At 37.1% G+C, this 15,072-nt stretch overlaps 1 protein-coding gene across 1 annotated transcript in view; it reads right to left on the bottom strand.

Moving 5' to 3' along the window:
- fam174b (family with sequence similarity 174 member B) overlaps positions 1-14,096 on the bottom strand; it is a 53,847-nt gene extending 39,751 nt beyond the window's left edge. Inside the window, exons 1-2 of the mRNA XM_039773300.1 lie at positions 13,633-14,096; positions 8,981-9,112 (exon numbers count right to left, since the gene is read on the bottom strand). Of these exons, the coding sequence (XP_039629234.1) occupies positions 8,981-9,112; positions 13,633-13,913 (413 nt within the window). The 5' untranslated portion in view covers positions 13,914-14,096. The remainder of the gene's footprint in view (positions 1-8,980; positions 9,113-13,632) is intronic.
- Positions 14,097-15,072: the final 976 nt, after the last annotated feature.

Genomic DNA, 15,072 nt, shown 5'->3' with positions numbered 1-15,072 from the left:
ATATTATTTTGAACTAACACTACTCTTACTTGAGTACAATTTTTGGCTACTCTACCCACCTCTGTATGTTAGGGAATCCCATTTCATCTATGAGGTCTCCAAGCATGGCATCAAAGGAGTATTACTCTGCTGATTTTGAAATATATGGAACCCAGGGAGAAATTAAAGTTTCTTTTTCAAAACTCAGAAATTCTCTTGTAAATAATCTACTTACCTCCTTCATTTCAGTGATAGCAGTGTTCTAATTCCCTGAAATATGTGCAAAATTTAAAAGCTTCAGTTAATTTAAAATGAGAAGTCAGACCACAAGGGCCATATCTTGTATCAGGAAAGGATTTAATCTACCAGATGATGCAACAAAATGCACAAGTAGTTGCTCCTTCATTCATGCTTCTACAGTAACAAATTGCTCTGGCAGTGTATGCCCATACTGTATACAATGAAGGGAGATTCTTTGGGCTATGACCATAAAGAAAAGAATTTAACACTGATTTTATAGGTCAGGTATCAAGGATATGAAAAAATATGAAGCATTAATGCACTGCCTGTCCAAAGTTCAAACTGGCACTGATACAAAGGAACCAATGAGGGTTACATTTGAATGCTCTTTCAGCCTAAAGTGTCTTCTAATAATAATGGATTTCACCTCCCTGAAACCAGTCCCAGAAGAGTACCTAATGCTAAAACAACTACATGGTAATCTCTGGGGGTGTTTCAATTCAAAATTCTAAATTAAATCTTCTCTAATCAGACAATCATGTTTGTGCTGGGCAGCTTTAAATATGCTGTTAAATTACTTATAATTAGGGATTTGAAACTATGTCCATTAGCACCAAGTGTGATAGCTAGATTAAATGCTTCAATAAAACCTTAAAGCAAACATTAGGCAAATAAGTCAATACAGACAGTTGCAACAGGGATCAACCACTCTTGCTTGTTTAATGGGTGGTGCTACAAGCACCTACTGATTTCTTTTCTTTTGGCTTGTTATATGGGAGGAAATCCTGGGCATCATGGGACTGGACCATGAAGGATGGGTGGAGCAAATGAATGCCCTAACATCCTGGAATATGTCAAACAACCTAGACAATTGTGACCTCTTAAGCTAGAGCACATGGAGAATGCCCAAGACATAGAGACAGGTGTTAAATTTAACGAAGCTTTCCTAATTCAAATTAGGAGCCTGAGGTTACAGAATTCATGTTTAAAGACCCAACAAATCTTCACATGATATTTCAGAATAACAAAAGGATCAAAGGAAAATATATCCCAAAAAACTACTAAAATCTTGGTTAACATTAATTTGCTAAAACCTTGAGTTCCTTTTGGCATAGCTGTTTTTTTTTAAAAAACCTCAAACTAAATTCTGATCATCTACTTAATGTGTCTAATTTGAATTACCCACTGAAGTAATTAACTGGGTGACAGATATTGCGAGTATCATGCCAAGTTTATTGAACTTGATATTGCACAATAATTAAAGGTAACTCAGGAGTAGGGTTTGGAAATTACACAAAGTTTCATGCCAGTCACCCATCTGCAGTAGAAGCAATTAACTCACCCTGTTTCAGCAAATCACTCTGGCTTATTTAGTACCTGTTCTTTTTGTGATAGGCACTCATTACTTTTCTCCTTGTGTTTCTACACTTTCCTCAAGGAATCATGTTCGTATCACCTCAAAAATTCCATACATGTCCAAATGACTCTCTATAACTGATTTACATAAATTCTAGCTTGTGGATTAAACTTTTCACTTCAGTCTTCAATTAGGACTCTTTATACTATAGTCAGGCCCCTTATTCAAAATGGAAAACAAGCCAAGAATTAGCCAATTTATCTGTTACCATTTTACAATACCTTTAACTGTTTCTAGTGCTGAACTGCTGTTCAAATCTACATCTAATATCACATGTTAAACAGTACTGCTGTTCAAATCTACATCTAATATATCTATCTATATATCTATATATCTATATCTCTCTCTATATCTATATATATATATCTCTCTCTATATCTATATCTATATATAAACTGCTCAAAAAAATTAAAGGGACACTTTGAAACCACATCAGATCTCAATGGGAAAAAGAAATCCTCCTGGATATGTATACTGATATAGACTGGGTAATGTGTTAGGAATGAAAGGATGCCACATCGTTTGATGGAAATGAAAATGATCAACCTACAGAGCCCTGAATTCAAAGACGCCCAAAAATCAGAGTGAAAAAATGATGTGGCAGGCTAGTCCATTTTGCCAAAATTTAATTGCAGCAACTCAAAATTGTACACAGCACTTTGTATGGCCCCTGTGTTCTTGTATACATGCCTGACAACATCGGTGCATGCTTCTAATGAGATGACAGATGGTGTTGTGGGGAATCTCCTCCCAGATCTGGACCAGGGCATCACTGAGCTCCTGGACAGTCTGAGGTGCAACCTGGTGGCATTGGATGGACCAAAACATAATGTCCCAGAGGTGTTCTATTGGATTTAGGTCAGGAAAGTGGCCAGTCAATGGTATCAATTCCTTCATCCTCCAGGAACTGCCTGCATACTCTCACCACATGAGGCCAGGAATTGTCGTGCACCAGGAGCCACTGTACCAGCATAGGGTCTGACAATGGGTCCAAGGATTTCATCCTGATACCTAATGGCAGCCAAGGTGCCTTTGTCAAGCCTGTAGCGGTCTGTGTGACCCTCCATGGATATGCCTCCCCAGACAATCATTAACCCACCACCAAACTGCTCATGCTGAATGATGTTACAGGCAGCATAATGTTCTCCATGGTTTCTCCAGACCCTTTCACTTCTGTCACGTGCTCAGGGTGAACCTGCTCTCATCTGTAAAAAGCACAGGGCACCAGTGGTGCATCTGCCAATTCTGGTATTCTATGGCGAATGCCAATCGAGCTGCATGCTGCTGGGCAGTGCATCTCTCTCTCTCTCTCTCTCTCTATATAAACTCAGCAAAAAAAGAAACGTCCCTTTTTCAGGACTGTGTATTTCAACAATAATGTTTTAAAAATCCAAATAACTTTACAGATCTTCATTGTAAAGGGTTTAAACAATGTTTTCCATGCATGTTCAATTAACCATAAGCAATTAACATGCACCTGTGGAATGGTCGTTAAGACCTTAACAGCTTACAGAAAGTAGGCATTTAAGGTCACAGTTCTAAAAACGCAGGACACTAAAGAGATTTGTCTACCGACTGTGAAAAACACCCAAAGAAAGATGCCCAGGGTCCCTGCTCATCTGCGTGAACGTGCATTAGGCATGCTGCAGGGAGGCATGAGGACTGCTGATGTGGCTAAGGCAATAAATTGCCATGTCCGCACTGTGAGGCGCCTAAGACAGCGCTACAGGGAGACAGGAAGGACAGACGATCATTCTCGCAGTGGAAGACCACGTGTAACAACACCTGCACAGGATCGGTAAATCCGAATATCACACCTGCGTGACAGATACAGGATGGCCACAACAACTGCGCGAGTCACACCAGGAACACACAATCCCTCCATCAGTGCTCAGACTGTCCGCAATAGGCTGAGAGAGGCTGGACTGAGGGCTTGTAGGCCTGTTGTAAGGCAGGTCCTTACCAGACATCACCAGCAACAACGCCGCCTATGAGCACAAACCCACCTTCACTGGACCAGACAGGAGTGGCAAAAAGTGCTCTTCACTGATGAGTCACGGTTTTGTCTCACCAGGGGTGATGGATAGATTCGTGTTTATCGTCGAAGGAATGAGCGTTACACCGAGGCCTGTACCCTGGAGCGGGATCAATTTGGATCGATGGCTAGGCCATTCCCCCCAGAAATGTCCAGAAACTTGCAGGTGCCTTGGTGGAAGAGCGGGGTAACATCTCACAGCAAAAACTGACAAATCTGGTCCAGTCCATGAGGAGGAGATGCATTGCAGTACTTCAAGCAGCTGGTGGCCACACCAGATATTGACTGGTACTTTTGATTTTGAGCCTCCCTTCATTCAGGGACACATTGTGAAACATTTTTAGTTTATGTCTTATGGTGTTGACTCTTCTAGTGTTCATACAAATATTTACACATTAAGTTTACTGAAAGTGAAAACAGTTGAAAGTCAGAGGACGTTTCTTTTTTTGCCGAGTATATATCTCTCTCTCTCAATATATCTATATATCTATATATCTCTATCTATATATATATATCTCTATCTATCTATATATCTCTATCTATCTATCTATATATAGATATATAGATATATATAGATATATAGATATATATCTATATATATATATATATATATATATATATATATATATATATATATATATATCTATATCTATATATCTATATCTATATCTATATATACACTAGCAAAATACCCACGCTTCGCAGTGGTGAAGTACTGCCTTAAAATTTTTATCTATACTAATAAAAGGCAAAGCCCTCACTCACTCACTCACTCACTGACTCACTGACTCATCACTAATTCTCCAACTTCCCGTGTAGGTAGAAGGCTGAAATTTGGCAGGCTTATTCCTTACAGCTTACTTACAAAAGTTGGGCAGGTTTCATTTCGAAATTCTACGCATAAGGGTCATAACTGGAAGCTATTTTTCCCCATATAATGTAATGGAGTCTTGAGTTGGAGATGGCCGCGGGGGGCGGAGTTTCGTGTGACATCATCACGCCTCCTACGTAAGTACTCCAAACAGCGATGAGCACAAAACGCCATTTCACAATTGAGAAGGCAGAAAAACATTATGAAGCAAATGATGCATACAAGCATATTCATAAGTACAGCTACTGCGGAAACAAAGCACGGCGTGAACCGTAAGTTTATATTAAATTAAGTTCATAGACAGGCTGCCACTAGCGTTTGTAATTTAGTGCCTGCCCATATAAGGCCGTCCATCAGCGCAATCCAATACAAACACTGCCGGTAAATGTTCACGGGTGAAGGACTGTGCTTATGCAGAGGAAGATGAGATGGTCAGGGTGGTGTTTGGCACAAACTCATTGAAACTGCGAGAGAAACTTTTAAGTGCCGGGTCTTAGCTGACATTACACGAGATGGCACCAGTACAGCTGGGAACCTTCGATGCAAGAACACCAAGCGGCTCACGTGAACTGACGCAATGCGCAGACAAAAGCAACAGTTCCAAAGAGTGCTGAACAAAACCGAATTACACAATTGAGAAGGCAGCAAAAAATATGAAGCGCCTTATACATACAATCATATTCATAAGTGCAGCTACTGGAAACAAAGCACACGGTGGAAAAAGTGAATGTCCTGCTAAAGGAAGACAGTGTAAAAAAAACGTGCATGCAGTTTGTCACATCTCAGATAAAGAGGAAGACAAGCTGTTTATTGATGCAGTAAGGAACTAATCGATGAATGAAACCTCTTATCTTTACAACGATTGACAAACACGGAATGTAACTTGAACACATCCTACAAATACGAGCCTGATTGAAAGAAATAATGATAATCAAATCCTTGATGACAGCAACATTCAATAACACTCACAAAACAATTACTGTATATTGACAATCATGTTACGTTATTTTTAAAATGTTCCCTTTTCTTTTTCATAACTTCTACTTCTCCACTGCGGTACACGGGTATATATATATAAATGTATATATATACCCGATCTACAATACATACTTTAGCATAGACAAGCCACACGCTGTGGCTAATTGTAGAGTCTTAAGCCTCTAACGCCGACATTCGAGGTTGATTCGAGAGGGTGTACTGACTATGTATGCGCTACCTGATTCATTTTACCTTCAGATCTCCTTGGTTTGGGACGTATGAAAAATATTAGGTTAACGCAGAATCATGTTACGTTATTTTTAAAATTTTCCCTTTCTTAGCACAAGCACAGCTGAGAAGCTTCGATGCATGTACTCCATAACGCGTTAAAAAATAACGCATTTAATCACACTTTCAATTCCAAGCAAACGGGAACTTTTGTCAATGCATGATTTCCTGGTACATCCATTACACTGATGCACACATCACAGCTACAAAAATGTTAGAGTCGGAATAAAGCGCGTTCCTACGACTGATCATTTCGACTACCCGCGAAGCCTTGATAAAAGCATGGTTTTGTGCACACTGAAAAGCAAGCAAAATTAGATGCATTACAGAAAGCGGACTTTGTGGCTCTTACTGGGGATCATTGGACTTCCGTGACCGTTAGTAATTCTAAATACATCTAATTACAAAATGTTCAATGATCACACTGTTTTAGCCTAATGTACAAAATAATTTTGGCTAATGTTACTCAGAGTTTAAAGAGTAAGCTGGTCAAATTACCTTTTATGTTTCTGACTTATTTTTTAAGAAGAAAACTGCACTTTATGTTGAAATTTTGGTTATTATTATTTAAAGACAATACTATTCTGAAAATGTACTTAAAGTACTTAAACTACCACTTTATTTTTAAGTCTGCCCAATTTTAACCAGGGATGATATTTTTGTTTCTGTTTTAAATTCAAATGCAGTTTAAAAGCTTTTTTCAGAAATTAAAACAGCTTCAGTTTACAATATTCATGTCCATGTCTATTATTTGATTCTGTCGCCAACTAAAACCGTTTTAAATTAAAAAAAAAACATTTGCGATTTGGGGCAAATTTACGTGCGATTACATACGATTAATCAAGATTAATTCTTACACAGCCTCTAATTAATTGGATTAATTTTTTAATCGAGTCCCACCTAATATATATATGTATATATATATATGTAGATTTGTATATATATGTGTATATACAGTATATATGTAGATATGTATATGTTGTATATACAGTATGTATATATGTGTGTGTATATATACAGTATGTGTATATATGTATATGTATATATATGTATGTGTGTATATATATATATGTATATGTGTATATATATATATGTATGTGTATATATATATATATATATATATATATATATATATATATATATATATATATATATATATATATATATATATATGCCAGCAACACTCATGACAATGACAAAACAATTACATTAACAATCATCTTACGTTATTTTTAAAATGTTTGCTTTTCTTTTTCATAACTTCTTTAACACACTACTTCTCCGCTGCGAAGCGCGGGTGTTCTGCTAGTTAAGAAGTAAAGTAAACCTTTTTAAACTGAGGGAAAATATACCAATAATTATTTGTTAAGGATCTCTTTGAATACCACATTGTGAGTTCGGCCCTCCGGCTGTAATATGACCAAGCTGTGTGCTGAGCTTACTCTTGAGCATGCAACTTACAGTTGGCCATGTGAGAAGTAATCTTGTTTCAAGTCTCACAGCTTGGATTGCTGCTGTCATAATCAGTTTGAGTTTCATGGTTTGTTTCAACTACAACAGTATTTGTAGGACTTGTGTTGAACAGACATTCGGCATCTGTCAAGCATTTTAAGTATACAATCGGTTTCATCGATAACTTCACATCCAGCTTTTGAGAGTTTAAACATTCATAAACATCAAAGTGTCCACTACTGAAATCGTCACCTGTCAATCTAAGATGTTTAAGAGGTATTGGCGTTTGTCGAAAGGTGTAAAATATTTGGCCATTTCGGTACACTTGAAAGAGACAACCGAACAATTCAGCGGCAGCCATCAACTCACATGCAGATGCATAGGTGAAGGGCTTAAGCATTTCACTCTTCTAGTGCTCCTGTGTAGTATAATTATCTCCTGTACCGTCATCAGTCCACACCTTGAACCTGTCCCAGTCATTCAATACATAAGACACAATGTTCCTCCGGATATCAAGAGTGAGCCTGATATGGCCATGCAATATGTAACAAAGAGAATTGAAAAGGTAGGTGCCATCTCTGGGCATGGAAACCACTCGGTAAGTGACAGTTCTTTGATCGATGTTGATCACCTCGATAGACATGTTAATGGGGGTACGGTTGGAATGACAAAGGAAATGGGTACCTGAACAATGTAAAGTAAGTCTAAAATACCCACACAATAACTATAATGGTAATAAATTAACAATAAAACATAAAAGGCTGTAGTTATCAGCAGGGAGACGTGAATCCCGTGGTGAAGCAAGGAAGGGAATGTAGAGACTGGAGCGACTGACGGCCTTATACTAAAAGTCAAACTCGGGGATGGAAATGGCAGTCCTGTAATGAAAACTGTTGGTATGAAGGTAAAATGTTCAAAAATCATGTCTTCATTCATTTTTTAAGAAACTCAAAAATAACATTTTAAGATACTGTACATATTGACAACCTATTCTGAAACCTTTTTTTTTTTTAATGTGGGGCAAGTCAGAGGCTTTAAATTTACCTCATGTAGCATTTACATTTGGTTGCCAGTTCTCCACACTGTGCTTTAATTTACTTGGGTAATGTATTAGTGTGGCTGATTCTAATCTTCCACGACCATTTGGAGAAGGTAGCCACTAAGATGAGCAGAAGAGTTCGCCTGATCCAATGGCTAGCAAGCAAGCACAAGCTAAGGAACACCAAAACCAGGAATGTGGACCTCAACATTCCTAGCTCATGCCCATGGCTCTGTGCTTGTAGAAAAGAATATGTTCACATGTAGAAAAGAATATGAAGATATTAAAATCAAGGACACCATTCTCAAAATGAAAATCATTATAGCACAAACATTCTCCAGTCGGATATAATAAACGCTGTTTATTTGATATATTTCAGTTACAGTTTACATTTTCTTTAAGAGGCACTTAGAGAAAGATACTAACAAGTTATTAAACTTCAATACATGCTAATTTAGTCAAACAACCAAATATTCACAGAGATAAAGTCAATGAACTTATAAAATCCCAGAGGTCACTATGCCCTGAAAACTGATGTGCATATGTGTACACAGTATAGAGAATAGTGCATGCACATCTAAAAATACAAGAACTTAAAAAATTCCATATTATGGTTGTAATAATAATGTTTATAGCTCAGGCATACATCTAATATTGATATGTCACTGAAACTCTGCCTACCTGTACTTCACATCAAAGAGCGTTGAATCCTCATCATCCTCATTATCTTCATTTAATGGAGCCATTTCCACCCTTTCAGCTGGTGTAGTAATGAGATCATATTTGCGAGTCTTTCTTCTTTTTTTTCCAGATCTAATATATTCAAAAATGTACAAATATAATGTTTACCATCTTCCAAAAGTAAAAAAAAAAAAAAATCAATAATCTTAGCCACAAGGTATAGAAGAAATAAACAAGATCAAAAGACACTGTTTTGCAATTACCTTAAAACGTCCTATACGGTTATAAAAGTGCTCCCATCAACTTTGCCTATGCTTTTCAAAATGCATGACAAACACCAACAGATTCTAAATTGTAAAAATGCAAATTTCTTTTATAAAAAACAATAAATGATTACTTTAGTCACTTAATAGAAACCAGGACCACTTTGGTCCTCATGTTGACAGACAACAGTTTTCAGTTTTCAGTATTTCAGTTAAATAAAGTTTAACAGTTTTCAGTAGACTAGATTACTGTAACGCACTCCTCTCAGGACTACCCAAAAAAGACATAAATCATTTGCAACGAGTGCAGAATGCAGCTGCTAGAATCCTAACTGGGAAAAGAAAATCCGAACACATTTCTCCAGTTTTGATGTCACTACACTGGTTGCCTGTGTCATTCAGGATTGACTTTAAAATACTGCTTATGGTTTATAAAGCCTTAAATAATCTCGCTCCATCTTATATATCGGAATGCCTGACACGTTATATTCCAAATCGTAACCTTAGATCTTCAAATGAGTGTCTCCTTATAATTCCAAAAGCTAAACTTAAAAGAAGTGGTGAGGCGGCCTTCTGCTGCTATGCACCTAAAATCTGGAATAGCCTGCCGATAGGAATTCGCCAGGCAAATACAGTAGAGCAATTTAAAACACTGCTGAAAACACATTACTTTAACATGGCCTTTTTATAACTTCACTATAACTTAATACTGATACTCTGTATGTTCAATTCATCATAATAACTATTCATGGTGGCTCTAAAACTGCACTGACCCTACTCTCTCTTCTGTTTCTTTTTCCGGTTTCTTTGTGGTGGCGGCCTGCGCCACCACCACCTACTCAAAGCATCATGATGCTCCAACAATGATGGACTGAAAGCCAGAAGTCTACGTGACCATCATCATCAGGTCCTTCCATGAAAATATGATGATTTATGTTAGGTAGAATACCCAGAGGGGACTGGGCGGTCTCTTGGTCTGGAACCCCTACAGATTTTATTTTTTTCTCCAGCTTTTGGGGTTTTTTGTTTTTCTGTCCACCCTGGCCATCGGACCTTACTCTTATTCTATGTTAATTAATGTTGACTTATGTTTATCTTTTATTGTGTCTTCTATTACTCTATTCATTTTGTAAAGCACTTTGAGCTACATTTTTTTTTTGTATGAATATGTGCTATATAAATAAATGTTGATTGATTGATTGAACAGTGATATACTGCAATACCACTCTTCGTCCCTGTCCAAACTAGTACATTTTCATTTAAAAACAAAGTTATTTGTATCCTTTAACGACTTTTGTCTGCACTTCCCCAGTGTTTTCAGCCAAAGAAAATACTTTTGAAAATACTCACCAAAGGCAGAGAGGTTTGAAAAAGCCAGCATAATGTTTAGGTAAGAAAAGGTAAAAAGGTATCTTTCGGAAAACATGCAGACTTCATCAAACCCTGGTTAATTTGTGCTTATTACACAGCTCTTTCCTGATTGGACCCTGCGCATTACAATGTCACGCTCTCTGGTCACCCTTCATGTGCCAAAAAAAACAAAAAAACAAACTCATTCCAACACAGTGGACATAGAATAGTTGCTTTCCATGACACTTGTGTTGTCTAAATATTGTTATTTAGAAATTGTGGTCAAGCACTACTTACATTGCATGATAGAGCCCCTACCTGTAAATGAGCTAAAACTCTACAAGTGTGCTCTGACTAATTGAAATGCCATAACATGGGTACTAGGAAAACACATGTACTGTACAATGAACACTCACTGCTCAATAAATTTTGTGAAATTTGCTGGCAACATTACAAAACTATCTCATACTACAAGACAGCCAGCTGTAATTTTTGACATGACAGAAATTATTCTGCAAAAGCCCAATCATGAAAGTTAATTGGGCATGGCATCACATCTTACACTGCACATGAAAAGACAACTGATGAAGATGAAATATAGGGCGACTCAGAAAATCAGACTATTATATGGACATTAACCCGACATTAAGTGCTGCTTAATAGCATATTCTTTTTGAACTGTTTAGCTTTGTTTCTGAAACCTTACATATTTCACAAATTATTTCTGAAATGCTTATTTTGGAAATGATTCAGAAGTGTCAAAATTGTTTTAAAAATTGGTCAGTAACAGACAGGTTTACATTAACTTTCCAATTTTCTGACATAACATATTACACACAGCACCCAAGCAATTCTGGATACAAGGCAGGAGCCTTCCAGGGATGCAGAAATCCACAACATTTTCAAAGTAATAATTTAAAGGTAATATTGAACTAAATAATTATATCCTTGGGATTTGTGAGGAAAGGAGGGCACAAAGAAAATGCACACATGAATGGTGAAAACTTGCAGCTCTTCAAAGGCAGTGACCAGGTCTGGGTTATAAGCTAAACAAGCTGTGAGGCATACTTGCAAGCCACTGCAACACTCAGATTTATAGGATATTCTTATTGCATTTATGACTTGCATGAATACATACACAGTAACAATGATAAAACACTGCTCACATATTTGCAACACTTTCAGCCTGCACTTGTGTGTCACTGTAATCTTACTAGTTTATGATTTATCTACAAGTTAGATTAAAAACCAAAGACTGACACATATCAATTAATTACAGTCTCTATTATTAATAGCTCTATTGCACATATTTGAGTTTTGCACTTGCCTATTGCTCACATTTCTTCCAAATTCACCACAATACAGTAAATTTTGTGTTTGAAGTTAACTAACAAACTGCCATTACTTCATTTCAGATCTAATTTTTAATGCCCATATACGGATATAAAAAAAAAGGTGCCGAAAATGTGAAACTGTTAAATTTTCCATTCAATACATTGCAAAACAAACATATTGAACAATATATAAGCCTCTTTATCTGTGTTTTAAATTTAAGGAGACGCCCAGTACAAAATAATCAGTTAAGATGATATACTGGAAAAACTTGTTTGGATCATTTGGGTGTCTTTACCCATGAGTACACTGTGGCTACGCAGCCTTAAAATGTATGTGTTATGTTAATGCAGGAGAGCAAGACAGCAAACAGGTTAACACTCACAGGTCAAGGGATCTGGGCTTGAAAATAATCTCCTAAATTATGTATGGATTTCGTACTGGCAGTCCCATTTCTTCCCATATTCTAAAGAGACACACTTGATTTGTTCCTGTGAATTGGTTCAGTATAAGTCTGTGTCCTGATGGGACCACCATCCCGTCCAGGGATGATTCCCGTCTTCTCCTCATCACAATCTTTCACTGAAAAATGTGACTGGAAGAAAAAGGCAGTTTCTACTACCCTATTATTATTATTAACCTTTGTTCTCAAACATGCTACATTTTAATTGCAGGCAATTTACATGACAGACAGTATATATTAAAGATTTGATGAAAAAAAAAAAAAGCCTTTAAAGGTAAAGTTAGCTTTGAAATAAAACTGAAATTTAAAACTGCTATAGTTTAGAAAAGGTAAAAAATTATTAATCAAAGACAACATTCTAAACAATTGGGGAGGAGATTTATTTTAACTTTTTTAGACCTTAACAGACACATTGGCTTTTATAAAATTAAATAAAGCAAGATATTTAGTTGGTTATTAAAGAAAATCTGTAACTTGAGATTATAATAAAATACATAAAGTAGGTAAGCCTAAAAGTAGCTTTACCCAAATAATAATAAATCTTCTTTATATAGCGCCTTTCCCATGCTGTAATCTAAAAACTATTTTTCCTTGAAATTAAGAAGAAAAATGATATGTGTAGAAGCAAACTACCGTCTTCGTTTTCCTATAAATGCTGATAAACAGTGATAAAGATAAAGCTAACTAACTAGACTGTATGGTTGACTTATTTCACTGAACAAATAAACTCTACTGTTGGCACGGGTAAGCAACTGGAAAAAATACCGATCCCTGGATAATCTATGCAATAACCGAATTCAATTATATCAATAGAAATTTTTGTCCCACGTTATAACAGAAAAAAACAAATAAGCAATACAAGTATTAAAGAGCCAACTGCAGCTCAAATAAAGTCCGCGACTAAACTATTTCGGAAAGTGGTAAATCACATGTCGAAATATAAATGAACGACAAGAGAGAACAAAAACAAAGCCTCGCACATGTTACTGTTCAGCTAAATCTTAATCCTGATTTTTTCAATCCATTTAGCAGTTTTGTATTTTAGGCATTTTTTAAATTCACACTAATCTGTAAAAATGAGTAGACTAAAGCCGCCTCTCTTCGTATTGAAGATGCCAGACAGGTAACAGCTGTTAATATCCATACAATGCCAGTTAGAAATGAAGATTGTTGAGCGTATCAAACGACCTTTCAATGGCATAAAGAAAGCTAATGGCACAGAAAACCCTGCGCGCATGGCTCACCTGAACACCTTAACCACCAAGCAGGTGATGAGAAAAGCGGTAAAGCCGCACACGAATATGACGATGTTTTTCAAAGTAGGTAGGTCCTTGATAATGGAGGAGATCTTGAGGCCGACGTTGTACGGTGTGGTGGAGTTGGAATCACCGGACAGGACTCCCGGGTCCGGCGGCTGAGACTCCGACGAGTTACTAGTAACTGTAGAGGTGTCCAAGCCCAGTTCGCCAGTTGCAAGCCACGCACCTAGCAGTACAAACGCTGACATTATCAGCAACTTGTGCATTTTCAATTACAGTCAATGAAGTGTTAAAATGCACCAGAAAAAAATAAGTAAACTTTCCTCTTCTTGCCTTAAACGCCACTGCCAGTTGAGTGCGCGTTAGGATTCGTTAACGCCCGACTCTGTAATGAGCTGCAGAGAGAAGCAGGCGAACCATCCTGCAAGACGAACGACAGTTGAGCGCGGGAGCTACGTCACAGCGCACACCGCATCACAGCCCTCTTCCTGGTTCTCTGACGCGCACTAAGAAGCACACAACAATAAGCGACATCAAGCACCTACTTCCTGCCTTTCATTAAGACCCGTGTGTCAAAATAAAAGACAGGGTATGTTTATCAATAAGACGTATGGATGATAAGTCTACATTTCCACTACAACCACTTAAAATAGTTGAAAAATTTCAGGACTATATATTTTAATAACTGCATTATCATTCTTATTTCAAATGATTTTATCAGATGCTGCTGGAATTTGAACTGTTGTGCGAATTAGAGTAATTCTTTGCCATTGCCATGTACAGTTTATATTTTATATACAGATCGTGTAAGTGTACCTAGTCAGCCTTATATGAATGGATGGAAAATGTCAGGTTCTTTTTGTGTTCTGTCCACTAAGGTTCTGATGTCAAGATATGAATGTAAGTATTGAGACAGTGATGTCAAGGTTGCTTCTTTTCTTCTTGCTTTTCACACAGACAAGTTGCATATGAGATATGTTAAGGTCACAAAATATCATTAAAGTATATAGGCAAAGACATGCACAGAGAGAAGGATGATAGTTTGTTCTTTAACTTGAGAGAAGGATGATAGTTTGTTCTTTAACCTGTTTTTATTAAATTTGTTTATGACACAACAATTGTAGTCCTGCTCAACAACAATAATGAGACGGCTTACAGAGAAGAGATTTGCCTTCAGATACAATGGATAAAGGACATCATTCTCTCTTCATGGCAGCAATTTGACTTAGATCACGCTATTCTCTACATCAGGGATAGCTGTGATCAGCAGATTTAAATTTGTTGGAATGATCAACTGTCACTAACATTTTGAAGTGGACACAGCAAATAGCTCCTCCTTGAACCGTCACCTTATCGTGGTGGAGAGGTTTGCGTATCCCAATGATCCTAGGAGCTATGTTGTCCGGGGCTTTATGCCCCTGGTAG

The sequence above is a fragment of the Polypterus senegalus genome, chromosome 12 (assembly GCF_016835505.1).
Source record: "Polypterus senegalus isolate Bchr_013 chromosome 12, ASM1683550v1, whole genome shotgun sequence".
Lineage (NCBI taxonomy): Eukaryota > Metazoa > Chordata > Cladistia > Polypteriformes > Polypteridae > Polypterus > Polypterus senegalus.
Note: the sequence above shows the minus strand (reverse complement) of the source record. Positions and strands in the feature narration are given on the sequence as shown.